Raw genomic sequence first — 24,777 nt, forward strand, 5'->3', positions numbered from 1 at the left:
TTTAAAGTTTTAATATCAAAAAGACAGAGGTGGTGGTTTTTGGTGGCACCATTGGGAACTCCTCTGATGATCTGGGTGCCCTGTCTCGGTACAAGAAACCAGTCATTAATAAACTTAGGGGTTAGAATTGATTCTGACCTTAAGCTTGACAGTCAGATCAGAGCAGTTGTTAAATCTAGCTTTTTTCAGTTGAGGCAGCTGGCTGAAATAAAGACTTTTCTTTCAAGGCAGCACTTTGAGACAGTAATACACGCCTTTGTTACAACTCGGCTGGATTACCGTAACGCACTATGGAATGATCTGCCTCTGCCCGTTAGGCAGGCGTCTTCATTATCTTCTTTTTAAGTCGCTTCTGGCTATTGAAACAGACGTTTCGCGCAAAGCAGTGAAATATGTCACATCACTTACTTCTGCGTTCAAAATAAGGTGGATATTACATAGCAAATTTCTGACGTTGAAAAATTTGGATGTATTTGTGTTGTTGGATACTCCCTGGTGTTGTATTTAGGAGATCATTCATTGGTGTTCAGGAACATGTTTTAACACCACATCTAGAGTTAAATGTTGAAAAAGTGCAACATGATGACACGACCTGGTTCAGCAGCACAACGCAGTGTTGCCAATTTGGTGACTTTGTCACTAGATTTAGCGACTTTCAAGATCCCTTTTGCAACTTAAAAAAATAGCGACAACAGTAGCAACTTTTTCTGGCATTTTTGGAGTCTTTTAGAGACTCTGAGGTGAAAGCACGTATCATTCTTACTATTCTCAATGAGCAGCAGGTGCTACTGTCGTGGGCCCGACCCCTGTCTCAAAGCACTCAAAGGTGGCCCAGTCCTCCTCATGCAGCAGTCCCTGCCAGCTACAGTCAGAGCAGGACTCAGGACGTCTAGACTGCAAAGAATCGTGCAAGCGTAAAGCTGGTTGATCCCGCAATGGCTTAATGTCATGGCGGCATGTAATGTCCTGCACAAAAAAATAATACATCAGATTTAGCTGAGCAGTAGCACATGCAGATACAGTAAGACTGTACGGAGCTGACGCATTAATGAGCTGCCCAGATATCAAGCAACCATTGAAACAATGTTAAAAATTGTTTATTTGACAATGTTAATCCCATTGAATCAATATCATGTTTGCACCCTCAATTATTATTGAAAAAATATAGACATTTTAATAAACCACCATTATGGTGATCAGTGTTGGCATTAGTTAGGCCCTTGGCTCTTGACTTTCACTAAGTTACACCTTCCTTTTCTTTTTTTATGTGTTTAAGTAGAAACACATTAGAATATAAAGATGTGTTTTAAAGTTAAGTTAAAATTAGTGCTGGGTGATAATTCGATAACTATAATTTTACCGATTAAAACTGTACCGACATAATAAATGATAAATCGATAAATGATCAATAATGTTTACGCGCTGTGCGTAAGGTTGCACAATCACTTCCGGACGCGGCACGCGCTCTTAGTTTACAATCACAGTGTCAGTTATACTTGAAGGAGTGAAAGATGAGGCAAGACATTCATTTATTAGTAGAGCCCTATGATTTTCGCGATGCGGATAACGCGGATGGAATCCAAATGCGCAGAAACATTTTCCTTTTGTGTAATGTTGGACGCGCAAACAGGGTTCGTCAAAGCCCGGAAGTTACACAGCAGACAAAATGGGTACAGTATACTGTACTTTCTTTCAGCATCCGCCTTGCGCGCGCACACGTCTGCATAGCTTTAAAAGTATATTTACAGGACATTCACAAATTCAGGAAACTGAGGAAAAACAGCAGATCCACCACTGCAGTGAATATACTGTATGAGTGTGCGCTCCCACAGCAACGTGATGCTCTTGACATTCATTTATCAGCGTGTATAGCTCGTATATGTATAACACACATGTAATCACTGAACTAAGTTTTCTTTCTTGTTTAAGTGAACATAAACAGCTGGATGTTACTCAGTATATTGAAACTTAAAAGCATTATTATATTGAAACTCTTGGGTCTTAAAGTGACAGTAGGCTCCTGCATTCTGTGTCAGAAATGTGTTAATTTCATAACAAATATATTTACATTTAATACAGATGCCTGAACATTAAAACAAGATTTTAGTATTTGGATTTGTCATGTTCTGAATAAAAAGTAGTTTAAAATCATTATTAACTGTCTGTTTTTTTACATCTTTCATTCAGGAGCAAAAATCTGCCTTTAAATTTGACAGGAATAAAGATTTGTTATTTATCATAATAATTATCGATATCGACTGATATGGGAAATTTTTCTTGATAATTTTTTTGGCCATATCGCCCAGCCCTAGTTAAAATTGGTTGCTTTTTATGAAGATTAAATTGCTTTACATAATGAGGTTGATCCTTTTGTGGCTGTTATAATTGTTCTGGTTTGTTAATGCTCTGTGACAAGGTACAGTAAACGGAAAAAATAACTGACACATTCAGACATCATCACTCATCCTACAAATCTCAACAATATAGACAATCATCAAACTAATTCAGATAAATCGATCAACTGCAATGCATGCTGGGAGTGCATTGCATCATGAAGCTTTCTTTTGTTGGATGAAGGTTTAGTTACATTTAAACTCTAAACAAGTGTTAAAACTAACTCCAAGAGCAGAGACGGTCACCCATGTACACTCAGATTGAGTTTTTTTTAACTACCAGGGAGTTTATTCCAAAAAACTAGAATTTGCTACGGAGCCCCTAAGGTGACATGGAGCAAAAATTAAATAAAGTTTAGTTTCATGTGCTCACGTGAAACTTTCATGTGCTCACGCGAAACCTTCATGTGCAGAATTTTTTTTAAAGTTCAGTTTCGCGTGCTCACGTGAAACTATCGCGCGGTCACGTGAAACTATCGCGCGGTCACGTGAAACTTTCGCTTTCACGTGAGCGCGCAATAGTTTCACGTGACCATGCGATAGTTTCACGTGCTCGCGCGATAGTTTCAGGTGAGCACGTGAAGCTAAACTTTAAAAAAAATTCTGCACATGAAGGTTTCGCATGAGCACATGAAACTAAACTTTTGATTTTTTTACTCCAATGTCACCTTAGGGGCTCAGTAATTTGCTGTGTATATTTGACAAAATATAATTCTGGTAAAGAGTCATATTCATACTTGCAATATTTTCTTGTATGCACTGGCATTGAAGTACAGTTTTGTTTATGATGTTTGATTTGGTTTCTTCTCATCTTTAGAGTTCTTGCACCCAAATGTGCAGCATGTCATCAGCCGATTCTGCCCTCTGAGGTAAGACACATTACATGAGATCTAAGACCAATTCAGCTCATACTGTACAAGCTTTTATAACAAAAGATGACTGTAAATGTAATTAAATGTAATTGATACCACCATGGACATTTAGAAAGGAATTCTTAGCATGTGTCCTTCAATCGGCATTCCTTGTATAGACCTTTTGCGAGTCGACGTCACAGTTACGTCACGCGCGCAATGTGGTGGCAGAAAAACAGTGGAAATGAATGAGACACGAGTGAAACGAACAATATAACTCACTAGAAAATGTTTTGTTGTGCTGTTGAGTGTCAGAATAGGAATGCCAAAATAGATGACCTTAACTTTTATAGTATACCGTCGTCGAAGACACCATTTGAAGATAAACGTAGGTGTTTATGCAATAAGCCCTCAACCGGACAGACTGGAGTGATGAAATCATCTGAAAATCTTTTAATAATTTGAATAGAAAATAATTAGAGAAGATATCCGGTGTGCTGTCGAAGTCTGAAACCTCTATGTGTTTTTTATAGCGTTTTCATCACGTTACGTTTATAATTTATTTAGAAAGATTTAAGATTTGAATGAGTTCATAATATCAATAATTATATAATGAATAATCATTAATTAAAGTTTTCATATTTTTTTCGTTTTCTATTACTATTTTTTACCTTCTATCTTAGCCTATGTCTTCTTCCTGTTTGTTCTAAATTATGGTGTTTACTAATAAATATATAAACATAGCACACACACACACACACACACACACACACACGATGTAAAGTGTTAATAATATAAACAGGCCTATACAAATTAATTTGTATGTAAACATAATAGTTTTAGAACAAACACGTAGGCTAAAAATATAAGGAAGAAATTGAAAACAGGAAAATGATGAAATATTTAATAAATGATATTATACAGAATACATGATAGTATTGCTCTTATAAGTACTTCAGCGATTCATACTGTAAAAATAATTGATTTACCAATAAAGAATAATACATATACATTACATACATGCACACATATCAGTAGCCAAGCCATTTAAACTTTTAATTTATTTAAAAAATAAACGTAACTTGGTGAAAACGTCACAAGAAACACTACACTTAAGAGAAATATAGGGGAAACAGAACACCGGATCCATAAAAATCACAGTTTAACGCTAAAACACTTCACACAGCTATTGCGGAGCTGTCACTTTCTGCAACCAGTTGGGCTCCGCCCACAAAAAAAGCCATCTCTGTTTGCAAACACGCAAAAGGTCTATAAGAGCCGCTTGTCCTTGGCCAATGTTTACACTCACTTTATTCTTATTTTAGTTTTTTTCTTCTTTGGGTCAATTAACAAAATAGAGCATGAACACTTTCTGCACTAAATAAAGTTGATGAAAAGGATTCTTTATAGCAATGCCAAAAAAAATAATCATTTTTAGTGTCCCTAAAGTACATTTTTCTCATACATTTTTGTGCTGTAGGGACGTTGTTAATGGAATCATACAGCCTGACAAAGTACTTTTAGGAACCTTCATGTTTAAGGGTGTGTACATACTTGTAGTTCTGTTTTTTTGGTTCTTTTGGTCCGGACCAAAATAGAAAACAATTTATAAAGTCGACAAGCGTTCATACTGGCATTTTATTCAAGATAACGAACCTTAATGCATAAGAAAGGACAAGGTCCCCACCCGATTGGTCAGCTTTGATGACGAATTTTATGCGACAGAAGTCTGATCATCCGCAACAACAATGCTGCATGCTGGAGTAAACATGTTTATTTAGAGGTATTATTAAGAGCTCATAAAGGTATTTTACTATCACTAAACATTTTAAAAGCGTAAGCATTTTGTTTTTCCAGCATATGCTCAATGGTCCAAATGTCAGTGAGGCTCTTTTACCTTCCCTTATCTCCACGTTTGCCCTCTGCTCATTTTGTTTTTGCATACACCGCTTATTCCACTGTAAAATCAGGTTCACGTCTTGTGATATTACATCCTGTTTTTGGTTTCTGGTCCAAGTGTGTTCACATATCAGTCAAACCACACCAGAGTTTGTTTGGAAGCGGACCAAGCTTGCTAAGTTCGGGTGGCAGCATTCACATTTACACAAAAAAACCGCACCAACCGAACAATCGCACCAGAGTTCATTTTAATCGAACCAAACATGTCCTAAGAGTATACTAATGAATAGATCTTTATAAGCCCTTAATCTAGCCAAAACATTTTGTTATATTGTTATTAAGATCAGATGAATTCTGTTAGTCGTGATAAAGAGAGTGATCACTGTAAATACTAAAATGTATTATCAAATTAAATTATTCAGCTTTTTAATTTTAATCTTTAATTTTTTTACTGTTTTCTGAGACCTACTCAGGGTATGGACACAGCTATTTTGTATTTTTATCATAAACTTAAATGTATCCTTGCACTCTTCTTATCCTTCTAATGTCGGTTCACAGTGACCATGATTGTCAGGCCTAAAAATGTTGTCAAATTAGTAGCCTTGATTTCATTGCACATTCAAAGTCTTCTGAATTCATACAATAGCTTTGAAGAACGAATCCCTGAGTGCTGGCTCTCTGTAATGTCTAAGAGTGTTTTTTAGATGTGTGTCACATTTTTACTGGTTGTTTACTTGTTTAGGGGTCAGATGAAACTATTCGAGTAGTCTCAATGGACAAGGACTACCATGTAGAGTGCTATCACTGCGAAGTAAGTTGAGCCTGGGTCACAATGTTATAACAGGATACATACATTACAATTCATATAACCTAATTCAATGTCATTTTGCCAGGATTGTCATATGGAGCTGAACGATGAGGAGGGTCACCGCTGCTATCCTCTTGATGGACATTTACTCTGTCACGCCTGTCACCTTAAACACAAGGACCTTGCATCCCCTCAGTCTGCTGTAAACCACCACCACCACAGTCAGTTTTAAAGATCTGACTCCCTCTTGTGGCTATTCAGAGACATCATCATTACCAAAGTTACTCAATTACATTACCAAAAATGACTTAAATTAAAGGCGCACGTGTGAGACACATTATTTTATATATTGCGATTCTGAATTGTTTAGAAGCTTCCTGATTTGTGTTTATAAGACATTCATTATTATTCATTTTTGTAGACTGGATTCAAAAGGAAATAATTTACGATTCATTGTTCACTGTTACATTCGTAAATCCTTATGTGATCCTTTAAAGCAACACTATGTAGTTTCCATGTAAAAATGACTTACAGCTCCCCCATGTGGTTGAAAAGCGCAACAGTGCCTGCTTATCAGACACTCTTCTGCAGGCAGGGGGAGGGGCGGGGCTGTGTGCTCTACCCTCCACCGCCACTTTCAGAGTGTGCTTGTAGCAGCTAGGAGGCTGCTCAGGTTGCAGAAACAGACCAATTTGTCCAGTTTAAAGTTGTTCTATCACTGAAATAATTTTAGAGACATTATTTAAAGGTAAAAAAACTACATAGTGTTGCTTTAAATATTTGTTTTGACAGCTCACAATTCTCAAACAGAGTTCTGTTTAAAGCAATAAATTAGAATTGTTGAGCTTTTGTGTATGGGCACACTGAAATGCCTTGCATGAATGATTCTGCCCGTGAGATTTTGCTTATCTTTTGATTAAGGTAGAATGTCTTTGCCAGGTTTGATGTGTCCAGGAATTGAATGCGTTCCTAAACATGTTTGCAGGTGAAGAAGAATATTTTCTTAAGGGCCTTGTACTACTTCAACATAGCTCACTTACAAATATTGGTAAAGACCTATTAAATTATTTATTTACCTGTTGTTACAATTGATTTATGTGCGTTCTCAGATGTATTAATCTCTTTCAGTATTATGTATTTATCTATCTGCTCCTATTAAAAAGAAGTATGGGAGGTATTCTGTGTTATGCTAATGATGCCTTAAAATTGTTGTCATAAAGTTTAATACAAATCATGAATAAGTTTGATATTTTTTCTCTTTCTGTACAAGCTGTACAGTTTTCAGATGATTCAGTAAATCAGATTATTGCAGTCAATTGCTCCGCTCACTTTAGCTTGATGCTGTTTTCTGTCAGTAGTCAGGTATTTTGAGCCGGTTTAGCTCTGTATATTTCTGGAGTAACTCCGAATTTAGTAGTTTGCTTTAACTTCTTTTATAGCATGCACTGAGCAATATATGTTAAGTGCTTCAGAGTCACTTTATTTTCATATTCAAATAAAGTGTGAACACCCAGCTTGTTTTTATTTTTATTACGGATTTATATTATTTCATTATTTTTATATGATTATGATTAACTTCCTGTGTGTAAATTGTTACATAATCACATGTCGACATGTTTATATAGCGCTTTTTATATACAATGTTTCATTGCTTTAAAGCAGCTTTACAAGAAAGACAAAGAAGAAACACTTGGAAATTATGAAATATAGAGTATTTAATAGAATAAATAGTATTATTGCAAAAAAAAAATCCTCGTAAATAAATTATAATCTAACAAAATGGTACACTCTGAAAAGTGCTGAGTTGTTTTTTACCCAGGGCTGGGTCAATATTAGACAGGACCAATTATTTTACCCTATAAGGACCTACAGTATTGTGTACCAGTTAACCCTGTAAAACCCTCGGTTGTAATATTACAACATCAGTTTAAAATCTAATAAAGTATAGCTGTACATGTTTTTTTTCCTCTTTAAAACCCCATTTACACAACTAAAAAGTCCTAATGTTTGACCCTGTAATGATTTTAAATGGTCGACTTTGTAAATAGGTTTGTTTTCTTGGCCATGAACTTGCAAACCTGCCTTGAAGAACATAACCTTTTTTACAGGATTAAATAAATCAACAATCACGTAAGTAAAATGCCATAAATTCTTTTTTGTGATTAGTTATGTGTCTAGATCATGCAGATGTTAAGATACAGCTGAATTTTTTGATAATATTAGATTTTCAGCTTTTTATGTCAATGTTGTAATTTTACAACGTTGGGTCTGAAGGGTAGCAAAATGTACCTGTGCACCTTGCACATTACATGAATTTGCTGTACTTCTAAACTGTTTCAAATTTACTTTCTTAATCATTTTTTGTGGCAAAATATAATATTGATGTTAAATGTCTATTTTGAGTTTTAATCAAAGTTTTAAGACTATTAAATAAAGGAAATAAATTTTTAATCCGAAAATTTGAAAGTATTTATGTGGCAATATTTTAAACTATCTGTATCTTATTGTTTCTTACCTGGTCCTGTTTTCTTGTCTGGGCTTTGTTTGCTCAAATATCTGTTTTCTGCATGAGGGCCAGGTAATAATGTTATGGAATCTGGGGTGATGGTATAGGTGATATTATCATTATAAATAGAGGACAATAAGCTTGCCAGACAGTGTTGTGTCAATTCTGTGGAATGGGTGAATCCTTTAAAATGTATAAATGTGATTGGAATTGATTTGCATCAAGATAAATAAGCATGAAATAATCAGTGTGTTTTTTATTTCAGAATGCTACTAGCCAGGACTGTCTTATCTACAATGTGGTATGATGTCATTTATATCATCCAAAAAAAAAGTGACTTTGAGATGGGACTCTGATATAACTGATGAGGAGGAATGTGGTGATGTCTCTCAACTATAAAAGATTAATTAAAAACTTTATGTCTGCCCATATGATGAATATGTTGACATGACCGCAACAAAACCAACCCATTCATGAACACAGACCTTTCCCCATCACGGGTATAACAGTCTGAAAAAGGATTTTATTAGTCTCAATACTGAAATTTCTGTTATTGGCATCACTAATGATGCCATCTTTCATATACTACTGGAGTACCTCAGAAGGTTTGTGTCAAGGCATGGCATGATCACGGCTCTGACAGTTTTCATAAACAACAAAATGGGATTATCATTCATATGACTCTAAACACAGTAAATACCAGTTTTCTTTCCGTTCATCTTGTTTCGAAATACAATCTGAGCATATTTTTATAATAAAATGATTTTTTCATAAAGATATGGTTTGTCTGGTTGTTATGTATTGTGTACCACAAAAGGTACATATTGAATTATGTTTGGTATACCTGTAAAGGCAGAAGTTCAGTATTATTATTTTTTGGCAGATTTTTAGTAGGCTTATACACCCTGAAAAAAGGCAAATACTATTACTGAGAATCATTAAAAACAGCCTGATTAATTGTCCTTGTTTAACCACTGCAGTGTTCAATAATTAATATTAAATTATTGATAATGTAAGTGTAGAAACAGTTCTTAGCGTAAAATGTGTACAGCTGCTATACAGGAATGGAAAGACTTTCTCTGTAAATGTGTTTGTGAACGTGATCAGGAGTGTGTTAGTAAGAGGATCAAAGAAGAATAGATTTCCTCTGTTAAAGTCCAACTGCACCCTGATCATCTGAAGTCTCTCTTTGACAGCTAAAGGTTTGCGGGCTTGCTGTGGTGACTGTGAAGTGTACTGACCATCCATGTAGCGCACACGCCAAACTCCAGCATTAAAGAAAACCTCTCCTTTTCTCTGGTTAGATGCTGTGGTTACTCTGACTGACCAGGATGTATTGTCTTTGTCTCCAACCTTCACGTCCCAGCTGTGTATTCCACAGTTAAAGCCCTCAGAGCCCAGCTCACTAATGGTCAAATCTCTCTGGATTATCTGGATAGTGTCAGATCATCGGTCAGGACAAGTAGAGGATTTGCAGTGTTGGGGTCCAGGGTGACAGGACCTTGATAAAACACAATTATGAAAATACATTACACATCTACCTTACTGCCCTGAGCTTCATTTACAGTTGGGACAGTAAGGAAATGTCCTTATTACTTTATAAAGACATCACATACATCAAAGGAGCTTCCTTCCTTGTCCTTCCAGCACCTCAAACATTTACCAAATGTGTACGAGTAGCACTAGAGCCATTACGGTGATGCATGAGTATTCTTTCTTATCTCACAGATTGGCTACTGTACTGAGACAGTCTTGGCACCAGTTGCAACCAATACTAACCAGACAAAGTTGTTTATATTGCATATAAATGCTTTTGGTTTGAAGATAAATTATAAGAAAAGCTGTCAACTTTGTTTAATTCATCGGCATGAGGCTCAACTCATGCACAAGGCAAGCTGTGTCTCAGCACATCAACATCCTTGATATGAAGAGATTGTGGCTAGCACTGCAACATTTTCGACATCAATTAAATGAAGATGTCCTACAGTAGTAAGAACAGACAATACCACAGCATTTTTATAATGGTCCCAGAGCTTGTTAAAAAGCTGTATATATCTTCCTGGCAATTACAACCGGATAGCGGACTCGGGACCGACACAAGGAAGTGATTTAGTCAATTTGGAACACGTGGCAGGGCGAAAGTGGACTTATTTGTGGACAAACAGACAACCCAATGCCCAGTGTGGTTTACAGACAAGCACAAGCCAGAGGCTCTGGCCAAAATGTTGCTTATAGTATTTCCACTATAATTATTCCACTCTGAAATTATTATGGGTGACGTTGTGAAGGATCCAGAAGACCAGGCAACCTGTTCTGCTAATAGCCCCATTTTGTCCGAACAGGCCATGGGTTTTTGTCTAAAAACTTGATTTTTGTAAGGTAATTTTGCTCATTAAGAAAATGCATCTTCACTGAAAAAAAAAGATTAATTCAATTTACTCCTGTACCGGGTCCAGAATTATTTTATTTTGACTTAATATAAAATATTCCTTTAATTTTTAATGGTCTGTCATGGACCCGGTACCACATGAGATACTGTTTGAAAGCTTAGACTCTCTACTTTCTGCAGATATGCATCACTCTGAGATATGTTTTACTGTAAGAAAGTTATTTAGAATTAATTTACACTATCACCGCCCCCACACACACAATTTTTATATGATTTAATATTCAAATATTTCATATTTTTCAAGTATGACAAACATGGGCAAGTCTTATATCAAATGAAAGCTCTCACTCTCAGGAATAAGGCTACAACGTTATTTTTGTTCTATTTTCATCACATATCCAACAATCGTCGAATGAATAATGAGGTAAAAAATGGTCTTTTGTAAACATATGGGAAACTTGAGTGTGAACTGCCTCAGATAGCACAGATAGCCATAAATGATACACCATCCTTTCTCTTAGGTCCTACTCTAAACAACGAGTCCATTCACAGCATTTTCTTTGGTTGTGTGCATAATTAATCCCTTGCTATTTATAATATGTGCAAAACAAAAAATTTATATTTATATGAAAAATTTATTTTCGCACCCTTCAGTAAAATAAGTGTCACAGGGTGACTTAGGGCGGAACCAAAAAGGGAGAGGAGAGGTTCCGCCCGGACAGAATTTTTAAAAGCACCTTTCACTTCCCAGTCTCCCTGGCAACACAAATCAGGAAGAAACGAGCCACAGGTGCAGCCAATTTATGTAGCAGCTCTGATTAGAGGAAGAAATGAGGACGGGCCACATAAATGGAGCTGTAGCAGCACACAGGGGGAGAGTTGTTTTGGGCACGAGCTCCATGGTTGCCTAGGGCAGAAAATCACACGCTCCGTCCTTAGAGGAGCCGGAGGGCGCCGTTGATCCACGGGAGCGCTTATAGTGCGAGGAAAGAGTGCGGCAGCCAAGACAGGTGAAAAGAGGACGGAGCGGTGATAGTTAAAGGAGCACTGCACTAGACCTTTTTGGTGTGTGTGGAAGCGCTGTGTTGTGCCAGTTGGTGCGCTGCTGGTGGCTGTTTAACTCTCTCCCTCTCTCAGGCTGGAATTGTATGATTGTGAAGACATCGCGAACCTTAAAGGTTGTGAGGAGAACGGATACACGACAAGGAGACAAAGTGAAAAAAGGGGATTGAAAACGGCATCGTCGTGAGTACCAAGATTAAGTTTGAAAACGTCCTGTGTATTAAACCTGGCTTTATGTTAAAACCCTCCAGGAGAAGGAAAGCGGCCCTACCCCTAATAGAGCGTGGTGGGTGAGCCGAAGGAATACTTACCGAAGCAGACACAACGACGACACCACTAGCTGGGCCGCATATTTCCATCGCCGAATCTGAACTAAGCGAAGTGAGGGAGGACGGGCGTCTTTTTCGTACACTTGGAGTGGTGGGTGAGTCTTTGTGCTGTGGAAACCTTTATTTTTGACGTGGTGCTGTATATTGCTGTGGGTTGCTGTGTATCGCTATGTGTTTTGTCAGATAAACCCCCGCCTTCACGCACTTCGTCGAGGGAAGACAAAGAGGCTGCCGGTCTTAGCTCAGTCCAATACGGCATATGTTGTGAGCGTGCTTCGGGCCTCCAGGAATGGTACGGTGCCCAGAAACGATTTTCCCCCGTCTAGACATCGGGCAGATGTGAAGAGTGGTGGTGAAGAGCCGAGGAAACAGCAGAGAGAGAGAGGTGATGCAATTCCATCGTCCCGTGGCCTCTACAAAGGGGCGCCCCTGTCCAGAGTTCGAACGCCTGACGGTAGCGAGGAAAGGGCAGCGCTCGGCCCGGTGAGACGTTGTGATATTCCACCCCTCTGCCACCATCTAGCGGTCGTGAGGGTTCGCCCCCGACGCCACCTAGGAACTACTTACCCCAACGGACGCCACGCAAACTGCTGTAAGTCCGCCACGGCTGCCTGTTGTGTATACCAACCCCTTAAGCTGTCGATTTACAGAGACGGAGCCGGCATTGTATCCGGTAGACCGGTGAGGAGCACCCTGAGGAGAAATCGAGCAAAACCTGTACTTACGGTACGCTGAGTCCAGCCGAGAGGTGAGAGCCATTTAAAGCCAACTAACTGTGTTTCTGTGCCCAAGTTGATACCTGTGGAGAGAAGAGGAGAGAGAGTGAATAATCTGAGGAGAATTCGAGCAAAACCTGTACTTACAGTACGCTGAGTCCAGCCGAGAGGTGAGAGCCATTTAAAGCCTACTAACTGTGTTTCTGTGCCCAAGTCGATACCTGTGGAGAGAAGAGAAGAGAGAGTGAATTATCTGAGGAGAAATCGGGCAAAACCTGTACTTACGGTACGCTGAGTTCAGCCGAGAGGTGAGAGCCATTTAAAAGCCAACTAACTGTGTTTCTGTGTCCAAGTCGATACCTGTGGAGAGAAGGGAAAGGAGTAGTGAGCAATCCGATACAAGCTGTGCAACCACAAGGAAAAGCCTCCACGAGGGAGCTCCAGGTACACGACCAGAATAATAACCCCCCACACTCATATTGGTTTTGATTCTGCCTCCAGGAGGAAGAAGGAGCGCGCCACGGAATTATCAAGGCCAGGCCGGAGCTTGAGTCCCACGTCCCGGACCCCCGTTGGCCCCCCCCTTGCTTCCCGTTATTCCCCGGCTGAGGCCCACCTGGAGGGCAGAATTAGATTTTAGTTTTAATTCCCCTCTTTCCCATTTCCCAAGACATTTTAAATATTTAAATTCAATAAAGATTGTTTTATTACTTACCTGTTCTCGTGTTGTCTGGTCATTGGGTTGCCTTTGGGGACCTCCTCGAGGTGGAAGTTGAGAAGGGGCGTGGCTTTAGCCTATTAGCAGCCAGCCCCTGGGTGTGACATAAGAATATCTTTTGAATGCGACATGCTAAAGAGATCATTCTTTTTTGGGTGTTTACTGTCTGCTGCTGCTAACGACCAGAACTGTCTGCAGTCTGCTAGAGCACACAGAACCAGAGTTATACACTATCAAAGACAGTATTTACAACATAAAAAAAACAATTTGGTGTTTTATATGAAAAACCACATAAATAACACTATTTGTCACAAACAGCAGCTTTTTATGTAACTTCAAAGGGTTTTCTGCAAAATGATAAAGATATTGCATTTATTCCACTGTATGTGGTTATGGGAGCACTTCAAATATTTTTAGGCTGAAATTAAATACAAAAAGGGTATTATTCCTCCCATCAGTTGGAGTAAAATAACTTTTGCATTTATTTCCTTTATATTCCTTTTTCCTCTGTAAGCTGGCAATTGCTGGAATCAAACAAAACTGTCTGCAGGTTTCGTTACCACTCAGGACCAGAGTTATACACTTTTAAATACAGACTTTAGAAAAAAAAAACATCAAAAAGCGCCTATTTATTTTTGTGTTTACTAGAGGACTGACAACACATACAACCATGTTGAGCACTTTTAACAGTGTTTTATGTAATTTCAAAGGGTTTCCTGTAAAATGATACCAAACTTTTGTATGTGCACCTCTGCTTGTGGGTATGAGAAGCTTTTGAAATTGGGTAGGCCAGAGCACTGGAAATGAGTCTGATCTTGATTTGAAAGACCTGGGGCCTATACCATGAAGCTGGTTTAATTGGTTAGCCAGGTAAGTTTAGGAATAGCAAATCCTGGGTTTTGGATAACATGAAAATAGCTTGTATCAACAAGGCCTGGGGCCTATACCATGAAGGTAGCTAAACAAACTCGGGGTTACAGGATTGGTTTTGAGTTGACAAAACCAAACCGATGCAATCAGGCTTTAGTGGTCCCATGAAGCGGCTTATCAACTTTCTCTGTCAACTCAGGCTTTGATCTTTAGGCTATGAGTACTCCACCAGCGCATGCACATAAAAGAGTGACGTCGGCACCGAACAACCAATCGGAATAGAAAAGGGAGAGAGCACGTATACGAGCAGTGTATTTTTTAGCAGAGGAGCATGAGCTAATTATACAAAATTATGAAGATTATAAAAATGTATTTCAAGAGTGAAATAATACTGCCTCTGCTCTTTTTAATATAACATGTACATTAACATGTACTTCATTGTAATATATTTAGGTACCCAAAGTGAAACATGCTTTTTTAAGTTAATGTACATTGTTAAATTTGTTAATAATCTTACAGGGAATTTTATAAAAGCCCACTTTTAAAGACATGGTCAGGAAATGTCCGTGGAACACTATGAAGCTGTTAATGTAGGCAACCCCTACAGTGCGAGGACCACCTTGCGCATGGTTCGACAAACCGTGTTTTCCCCACCGACCGCATACAAGTATGTACCACTTGCAAAAAAGTGCAACGCAATACACATCATTTACGGTACAGTAAGGGCACGGATTTAACGTGATACATTTCTTATGTGAGGCTAGAAGTTTGCAAAGATTCCTTCCGTGGAAAATCTAGATATTTCATACAAATGACGGCAAGGGAAAACTAAAAACTCTCTCTACGAAGTGCTCTTCTAACTATTTGCGCGGAGACCCCTGAGACTTCTTTCTGCTTTTGATGTTTAAGATTAAGACCCTCACCCTCATTTTCTTTTTGTTTTTCCTTCATTTTTTCTTTAAATGCGATATCAACACAGAAAATATTGATTGTTAAATATGCCTTAATGTTTGTTTTTGAATATGTTCAATAAAAAAAAACAAATAAATAAAATTTGCACGGAGACGCTAGTAGTTACGTCACCTATATATTTCTTTGCTCGCAGCTGATTGGTCAAACTGCAGTCTCAGATCTCGAATCCAGAACATAACCTGCCCCGGGGCAGGTTAGCCGTGCAGCATAAGATACCATGGCGACGAACACCGATCAAAGCCGCGCAACATTCATGGTACCTAAAACCCAGGATTGGCGCAAACTAATCTTAAACTTACCTGGCTATCCACTTAAACCGGCTTCATGCTATAGGCCCCTGGTCACATTGGCCACAATGTTTTAATTTCAAAACTTTCACTTAATATTTATCACCTTAATGTGTTGTGCTGTATCAACATACACCTGAAGCTCTTTAGTTGCTCTTGCAAATATTTCAGTGTGGTCCTTAAATCATCCTGAAATTAGATAACTGTTCACTGGATGTTTGTTAGTTAGATCAGAGAAATTCAGCACTTGCACTTTGAAAGGAAAATCCAACATAATTTTATGGATTTCTGAAATTCTCTTTGATGTTCACAAAAACTATAATGGTTGTGTTGATTTCTTTTGGTGGGATGTTGTGAAAGGAACCAACAGATTTTTTTTAAATGAAATTTTTAAATCTTACTCAAGCAAGTCTCAATACAAACCACATAAAGGAATTTCTAACACCTAATAATAGTAGTGGGTCATTCTACAAAAACGTCCACTTTTGGTATGGCAAGATGTCTTAAAATTGATTTATTTTTCTAACATTTAAACTTAGACCACATTATTAGATTACTCATTGACTTTATGAGTATACATAACTGACAGCTTAATGATTTTTTATTTTTTGTGAGCATGTGCTTAAAGACTGCATACACCATGTTTTTTTTTGTCACTGGTGTTACCTTACTTCTTTAGCAATTTTAAAGGTGTTTTTGAAATATTATTTTTTATTTTTTTCAGCTTTAAAGCTTAATTCTTAAGTGTAGCAGAATTCAATGAATTTAAAATTATCATCATGTCACATGTGAAAGATTTTATCTAATGGGAAAGAAAAAAAACAGAGTAATGCCAGTGACACAACAAATCACCAGTCACTGGTGCTACTGATCTACACAGGTGTTACCCATAAGGAAGGTAACACCAGTGACAATTTTCAGTGCTATTTCAGTGTTTTGGTATCATTTACATATTGTTAGCAGTTGAGAGATGCCCAACATCTGTAAAATATAATTTGTCTAAAATCCAGAGTTTGCCCTCATCCACAATCCAAGTTCATGTGTATGGATTTGTTTGTAAACATTGATTTCATCTACTGAATCTATTATAAAATGCAAACCTTTTTGTTGTTACCTTTAGAAGTGGTGCCGCTTCATCAACAGGTCTAAATTTGTGATTAAGATGTTTCTCAGAATCTCTACACACTAAACACACAAGACGTCTATCATCCAGACAGAAGAGATTGAGTTTCTCTCTGTGGGCAGTGCAGATCATCTCAGTCGCTGATGATGATGATGACGTTTCCAGATTTCTCTCCTGTAGCAGGGAGTCACACAGATTTCTCAATACCAAATTAGTAATTGGCTCAGATTTTGTGAATCTTTTCCTGCAAACAGGACATTCCTGAAAGCCTTTACTGCTCCAGAACTGTTGTAAACATGCTCTGCAGACACTGTGACTACATAACAGAACTACAGGGTCTCTAAATATGTCGTAGCACATGACACAGCAGGTCCTCCTCTGATATTGGATTGCAAGAAGCCATTTTTAAGCTTGAACGGTAAGTGTTGATGTCCTTATCCTGTTCTGACCTTCAGTCTCTGTATGGTTTGATTATTTGCTCATTTTAAGTTAAAGATTTACTCAGAGGACATATGCAAAAGCACAATGACAAAGAGTTTAATAGAGGTGTAAAGGGTGCGCAGTGTGAAGTACAGCAAACAATGAAGATTGGAAGGCAATTTTCATCCTGAAATGTCAACAATCGAAGATGAATAAATTAGATTTCATGCATTTAAAAATACGTAACACGTCTCCTTGCATGAAATTTTATGTATTTTGTGTGATTTCTAAAGAAAGCAGAATCGAAGGTAAACACAACAGATTTGCAGATTCACACAGTAATTTAGAATAAAAAACTCTCTATTGGCCATTCTTTGGATCAGTGCGAGTAAACATTTAGACAAAGCAATCAAATAAATGCTGAAGACAGATCTTGTGTTTAAAATCTAGACAGAGTGTTCATGTGTAGTGCAATAAGTAACGAACATGCACTGTATCTTATAACACCACAGATAAACATAATAAACGTGTTGTGAATACAATTTTCCAATTTTATGACCTGAAATGTATCATAATTGCTTTATATGACAGTCCTAATGTCATGCATTTCTAAGTAAACATTTTAAGACAATTTAAACATAGCCCCACCATTCTAAATAGCAGCATACTAAAATAGGGTGTTGCCTACATCTTAAATTGGTGGCAAATATGCAACAGATGAATTTTCAGGCTAAACAGTTTTGTTTTTCCTTTCTCCTTATGTTCTGTCTTTTTATTTCAGCCAGTTAATCTTATCTGCTTTGGATAACATCATTTTATGGATAGCTGTGTAAGATGACAGCACCACACTTATACCATACTTCCTAGATATCTCATACGCATTTTGGGGAATTTCACAATGGCTTGTGTATGGAAAATATTTCTCCTAAACATTTTCATTGTCTATGGTAGAAGCAAGGTTTTAACAGGTATGTCTTTAAATGTTAAGATATGATTAACTGCATAGATATAGTAGTTACTTTGGTTGTAAACTTGTTGTGTTTGCATGGTCTAAGTCTGATTTTGCTGTGAAACTTTTTATCTTAGCATGCATACTGAATGTTGGTGTAGCTCAATAAACTAGTACATTTTTAATAATAAAGTTCATTAAAGGTTAAACCCTATGACAGTACATTATCATTATGAATAGATTTCAGTTCAGGTAAAGCAGATATGAAGACACTGTGAAGCTTAAATGTAAACTTATAAGTTATGCATTGGCTAACATGAACTTACAATAGTTCATTTATATTAATCATTGTTAATCTATGTTGATACCGATACAATTATTCCTGTTAGTTCATTGTGCATTGACTTTATAAATGTATTAGTAAACAATGATTCATTAACATGCACTTAATGTATAAATGCTGTAGAAGTCCATTATTTGTATATAATAGCTAATGCATTTTGTAATGTTAAAATGTGTGCAGTGGTGATTAACTTACAGTATTCTTATTTCTTGTTAGTTTTTATATGTCATGTCTGTTTCTACACTGTCAGAAAAAAGGTACAAAACTGTCACTGGGGTGGTACCCTAAGGTTTTGTTTTGTATCTTTGTATTCTACACATAACACAATGTCGTACCTTTTGGGTACCTTAAGGACCTGGCACTAAGGTAAAGCTAATATTTGCATTATAGCGATGACGCTTAGTGACGATTGACCAATCAGTGATCTACAGTGTTTTCGCGTCACGTTTGGTATCAGCTCGGGTCGCTTGGAACCCCAACCGAGGTGGTATGAAAAAAGTATTGGGTACTACGTACTGCACCCAATGGAAAAGCTCTGAAAAGTAAGCTGACCCGACCCAAACTAAACTAAACCGTGGGGTACTATGCAATGGAAAAGCGCCATATTGTGTACCTTTATAGGTACAGTTAACTGTTTTGTACCGCCAACATTTAACTGATCATTTTTTTCCTTAAGGTACACAATGGAATAAGGGTGTATAATAATGTACCCCAAAAGCTCCAACATTTTAATGTGTTGTATACCCATAAAGATACAAAAATGAACCACCCCAGTGACAGAATAAGTACAGTTTTGGACCTTTTTCTGACAGTGTATAGTCAATAGTTTCTGTAATGACATTTCTGCTGTTCACCATAGGTAATTTTTGGCACATCACAGACCTCCATTGGGATCCTTCTTATGGGGTAGGGAATGAGAACTCTGCATCAATTTGTGACTCTAGTGGAGATCGTCCAACACCAAATGCAGGCAAAGTTGGAGATTATCTTTGTGATTCATCGTGGACTCTGATAAACTCATCAATGCATGCCATGAGAGACATTCTGCCTGACCCTGACTTTATTGTGTGGACTGGGTATGTGCCAGGAGTTGTTTTACCTCACCATTCATTCAATATTAGGCCTGGTTTTACAGACAAGGCTTAGCTTAAACCAGGACTAGGCGTTAGTTAAATAAAGATGTCTTTATAAAATGTGTAAGGGAGGTTTCTGACATGGCACTCTGAAAAGTTAAAGTATTTTTAACTGGCTGCGTCGCCCACGTGCCTTGAAAAAGAGAGAAAACGAAAACTCATCAAAGTTATAATTTTTTTCACTCTTATGTTGTTCTAAACCTGTATGAGTTGTTTTTTATTCTGTTAAACACACAAGAAATAATTTTAATAAATGCGGATATGGTATGATAACCATATAGCTGATGGTACCCACTGACTTTCATAGTAGGAAAAACAAGTAGTCACCTGTGTGCTTACCTGAGTGTCTTCCTTTGCGTTTTACAGTATAAAGAAACACATACAGGTTTAAAGGTGCTGTATGTAGCATTGACCTTTAGCAGCTAAACGTGGTATTGCAGTCTAAATTCATTCTTCGCCCCCCTCTCGGGTTGCCAGACACATGCAAGGGCGCTACTGTTGGAAAGCATACGGTTGTCTGCTAAATGTTTTGTTTCCAATGTTTTGTTAATTGCAAATTGCAAACCTGCTCAGGGCTAAAATGATGACTCGTAATTCATAGGCTACTAATAATGCTTGATATTGATTCTGAATCACAAAGGTGATTTTATGCATAGCTCCTATGTGTATTATTTGATCCGTAGAAAGTCCATGTCAATCTAAAATGACTGTGAGATTGAGTCGCTTCTAACATACATTTGAAAAAGCAACACTCGTCAAACATAATCATTACAAATATTCCTTATTATCATTGCAAATACTTGAAAAGGTTTGGTGAACAGCGATGAAAATATGCTTATATCCATTTTGTGTGTAAATGATGGTCATTCTTCTGCTGCGCATGTTGAGTTTCTGCACGAGAGCGCCCTCTGGGTTTTGAATGTAGCGGCATTCACCGTAATTCATTGAGAAGCATAGCAAGCAGAATCGCACAATTTATTGTCCCAGTACTAATATTTATACCTCAATCTGCAGCTTATTTTGGAGGTTGCGTCCACCGGAGGCCGCATTTATGGTCCATTGTGGTCTCATTTAAAGGGACACTTCACCCATTTGCATTAAGTTTTGTATAGTTAAAACCCCAGTCATGTTTTTGAATGGTCATGCATCATTTCCTCAGTTGCCGCTGAGACAGGAGAAATACAGATTTCAGTGTTGCACTTCCTTCTTTCAATGATGTAAAAATCAATTGAAAGCAGGAAGTCCAATATCTTTGTTTTGGACTACAAATATGATGCACTTTCAATAAAGATGAATGTTTCTACGGGTGAAATGCTCCTTTAAGCAACCGTGCTGTCGAAATACACCTTTGGGTTAATTAGCATTGGCAGGATCACGCAGACAAAACAAAAGCAGACATTCTGACCATTTAAGAAAAGAAAAACTGGCTACAGCATTGTTTTTCAGAGAAGCAGCTATGTGAACTTGGCATGTTTTCTAAATAGGTATAAATATATTACAGTATTTTTCTTGATTTAGTACAGTCAAAAAAGTACATACAGCTCCTTTAAATCAACATAAGGATGAATGATCGCTTCAAGTCTGTGAAACTGAGGGTTGAAGTTATTCAGATCTTGCTGTGTGGTAAGCATGTTGGGCTTTCGGTGCACTGCCAGTCAAGTGTCCAGACAACTGACCAAACAAGAAAAGTAGCCATCCAATGTCCAATCATTGGAAACTTCCTATACTGTACGTCCATAAACATGGACCGATTCACCATTCCAAACCGGAAAAAGGAGATGACAATGAACAAGCAGACATGTCCGGTCCTCCTTCCCCCTGACTGGGTGAAATCCGACCTGAGTGAAATCTATACATTTGGCTTAACTCCCTTTTACAGAGACGATACACCTCATGTGCCAGATGAACATCTGGGTGAAGAATCTGTCCTGAGAATTATCGGCAATCTCACACACGTCATAAAATCTCTGTTTCCACGTACGTGTGTTTCCATATATTTACACTGTTGTTTCGCTTCTTTGTGAAATTAATCGTAGATTTGGTTTTCTGTAGACACCAAGGTTTATTCTGCGCTGGGAAATCATGACTACCATCCAAAGAGTCAAATGCCCCCTGAACAAAACAACATTTATGAGCAAACCGCAAACCTGTGGCAAGACTGGCTCGATCCTGCTTCTAAAGAAACTTTTAAAAAGGGTCATCATTATTTGATTATACTGTATATTTGAAGGTGGATTTGGGTGAAGAATACAATGTCAACTTTGATGTGTGTACTTTACAGGTGGTTATTACACAGAACAACTGATGAATCAAACTGGTTTGAGAGTTGTGGTCCTCAACACCAACCTTTATTACGATCAGAACAAACTCACAGAAAACATCAAAGACCCTGCAGACCAGTTTGGCTGGGCTGACAAAATCCTTCGTGATGCAGCCAAAAACAATGAAAAGGTTCCTATATATTTATGTCACAATGAAGAACGATCAATGTTCAGTCATTACTGCACGTTCATATCTGTTGTTCTTTTTCACCAAGGTTTATCTTATTGGTCACATCCCTCCTGGTTTTTTTGAAAAAAAGCGAAGTAAGCCCTGGTTTAGGGAAAAGTTTAATAAGCGCTATGTAGATCTTATACAGAGGCACCATGCTGTTATACTGGGCCAGTTCTTCGGTCACCACCACACAGATAGCTTCCGTATGTTCTACAGTTCAAATGGTAGGCATACTTTTATGTTCAATTCAATACCTGCTATTTAATCTTCCACATTGAGTGGAAGAGATACTATTTCATGTTGTTGAACATTCACTTTTACAACCATGGACCCTTACAGCTTCCCCTTTTCTGGAAAGGTTTCCACCAGATGTGATTAATGATTAAAGGGACACTTCACCCATTTGCATTAATCTTTGTATAGTTAGAACCCCAGTCATGTTTTTGAATGGTCGTGCATCATTTCCTCAGTTGCCGCTGAGACAGGAGAAATACAGATTTCAGTGTTGCACTTCATTCTTTCAATGATGTAAAAATCATCATTTTGCATCATTGAAAGCAGGAAGTCCAATATCTTGGTTGAGGGAGTGAGATTACAAACACCCCTTTTCTCAGTCAAATAGGCACCAAATTAGACTACAAATATGACGCACTTTCATTAAAGATTAATGTTTCTATGGGTGAAATGCTAATTTATTAAGCAATAAAGTGACCTCCCTATAATTGTTGGGGGCGCAGAATGCCACCGCGCGGTGCAGCCCTCCAAGATCCAATCAACACTAAAGGCAGGGTCCATGATCCCAGCCAATGTTGATATTTGAAATCACCTAAACAAACACGCCCCTACACTAATAGAATCTGTACCATCTTTTGATAGACCCGCCCCACACATACGCAACCCAGGCAAGGATGCATTTAGTACACACGCACTTTACTGCTGATTGCCCACAAGTGTGTTTTTGTAGTTGGCCCGACTCGCTTTTCCAATGCGTTTTTCAGAAATCGTGCACTCCGCCTTTAAAGGGGACGTAGCTAAAGCCATTAATCAAAAGGTGTCTGTATACTTTTGGCCATATGATGTGACGCTCAATTTGCTTGTATAATGTAAGTCTGCCTTTCTGTTCTCAGGATCTCCAATAAGTGCAATGTTCCTGACGCCAGGAGTGACACCCTGGAAAACAACTCTGCCTGGCGTCCTGGATGGTGCAAATAATCCTGGCATTCGGGTGTTTGAGTACGACACCAAAACACTTTTGGTAAAGGTAAGTCGCATCCACACAAGATCTTCCTTTTTGAAAACTTGAAACAAATGTACTGTTTACTAGTGTTTTTTTTTGTGTGTTTGCTCTGGTAAAATTTAAAGGACATGGTAACCTATTACCTGAATCTGACCTACGCAAATATTGCACGTTCACGTTGGGAGAAGGAGTACCGCCTAACAGAAGCGTTTCACGTGCCCGATGCCTCCCCTGCCTCGATGCACCAGGTGATAGAGCGGATATCCAGCGATAAGTGTTATCTGCAGAAGTACTATGAGTTTAATTCTGTCAGTTACGACCTCACATTATGCGACAATGACTGCCGCGTCGATCATGTGTGTTCAGTACGGGAAGTTGATTTTAAGGGCTATGAGCACTGTGTTTTGAAAGAGGGCGTAAGTGCAACTGGTCCCATACTGTTTACTTTGCTTTTATCATTGGTGCCGAGTCTGCTGTACATTGCATGATCACAGCTAATTTCTTGAGTAACAAATATTGGTCCAGTTTCACAGACAAGGCTTAGATTAAGCCAGAGTTAGGCCTTAAATAAATTAAGTAGCTCTTGTAAGTCTGACTTAGAAAAAACACTTTGAGGCAAAACAATGGCACTGAAATATTTTAAGATATGCAAGTTGTTTTCAGTTAAGGCAACTCAAGCATGCGTTTTAGTCTGGGCCGAAGCCTTGACTGTGAAACTGGGCCATAAAGTATCTAAGTTGAGTAAAAAGTTGATTTAATGACTATCTGCACTTGAGATGGCATCACAGACAGCAATAGACTCCAGAGAATGATGTCGAAAACAGTAAATAACATAAACATGACAACTGGTTTTTTTTCACAGAAAGTCAGAAACCTAAAACTGTAGTCAAGCAACATTAGTCAAGTAAAATTTCAATAAAAAGTTATTCAGCAAGTGCAATAAAATGGGTTTATCTTACACCGACTGACAACGATAAGCTTATGGTAATGATTTATGAGCTATCATTTATGATTTTGATGTCATTTCAATACATGTAAAGATAAATGCATAAAGTAACCTGCATTTTATGTTTTAAGTAGAGATAGTGGGAGGCAAACGTTATTAAAGGATTGCAAATTGCAGCTTTTCTCAATTTGTGTACATTTAAGGACTTAAAAAATATCTCAAATCTACTGCAGATGCTAATATAGATAAAACCTTATCATTCTAAGGCAGCAAAATATATGAATGTTCATATCATATATAAATTATTTCAGGAGTTTCATAAATGACATGAGT

The 24,777-nt window shown here is 37.9% G+C and overlaps 3 protein-coding genes across 6 annotated transcripts in view; 2 read left to right on the top strand and 1 right to left on the bottom strand.

Annotated features, from left to right (window-relative positions):
- Positions 1 to 6,441, top strand: part of LOC129448117 (LIM domain-containing protein 1) — a 43,794-nt gene extending 37,353 nt beyond the window's left edge. For all 3 annotated transcript variants that reach the window (XM_073871795.1, XM_055210231.2, XM_055210230.2), the window contains 3 exons: positions 3,211 to 3,262; positions 5,886 to 5,954; positions 6,037 to 6,441. In XM_073871795.1, coding sequence (XP_073727896.1) covers positions 3,211 to 3,262; positions 5,886 to 5,954; positions 6,037 to 6,183 — 268 coding nt within the window. In that variant the 3' untranslated portion in view covers positions 6,184 to 6,441. The remainder of the gene's footprint in view (positions 1 to 3,210; positions 3,263 to 5,885; positions 5,955 to 6,036) is intronic.
- Positions 6,442 to 8,918: 2,477 nt separating this feature from the next.
- On the bottom strand, positions 8,919 to 17,302 carry LOC129448180 (zinc-binding protein A33-like). Its single transcript, XM_073872679.1, is given in 8 exon segments — positions 8,919 to 9,868; positions 9,870 to 9,896; positions 9,898 to 9,958; positions 12,968 to 13,036; positions 13,146 to 13,174; positions 13,239 to 13,313; positions 15,907 to 15,989; positions 16,915 to 17,302. Coding segments are annotated over 8 exon segments (1,128 nt in total). The 5' UTR covers positions 17,284 to 17,302; the 3' UTR covers positions 8,919 to 9,453.
- On the top strand, positions 17,197 to 24,629 carry smpdl3b (sphingomyelin phosphodiesterase acid like 3B). Of its 2 annotated transcripts, XM_055210036.2 has the most exons (9): positions 17,201 to 17,341; positions 18,125 to 18,311; positions 19,495 to 19,711; positions 21,648 to 21,745; positions 21,821 to 21,964; positions 22,050 to 22,219; positions 22,305 to 22,485; positions 23,389 to 23,522; positions 23,624 to 24,629. In XM_055210036.2, exons 2-9 carry the CDS (start codon positions 18,242 to 18,244, stop codon positions 23,984 to 23,986), a joined length of 1,377 nt encoding a protein of 458 aa, XP_055066011.1. In that variant the 5' UTR covers positions 17,201 to 17,341; positions 18,125 to 18,241; the 3' UTR covers positions 23,987 to 24,629. The 2 variants fall into 2 exon arrangements, with proteins under 2 accessions (XP_055066012.1, XP_055066011.1); XM_055210037.2 differs by lacking the exon at positions 18,125 to 18,311 and having other exon boundaries at positions 17,197 to 17,341.
- Positions 24,630 to 24,777: the final 148 nt, after the last annotated feature.

This window comes from Misgurnus anguillicaudatus, chromosome 10 (genome assembly GCF_027580225.2).
Source record: "Misgurnus anguillicaudatus chromosome 10, ASM2758022v2, whole genome shotgun sequence".
Lineage (NCBI taxonomy): Eukaryota > Metazoa > Chordata > Actinopteri > Cypriniformes > Cobitidae > Misgurnus > Misgurnus anguillicaudatus.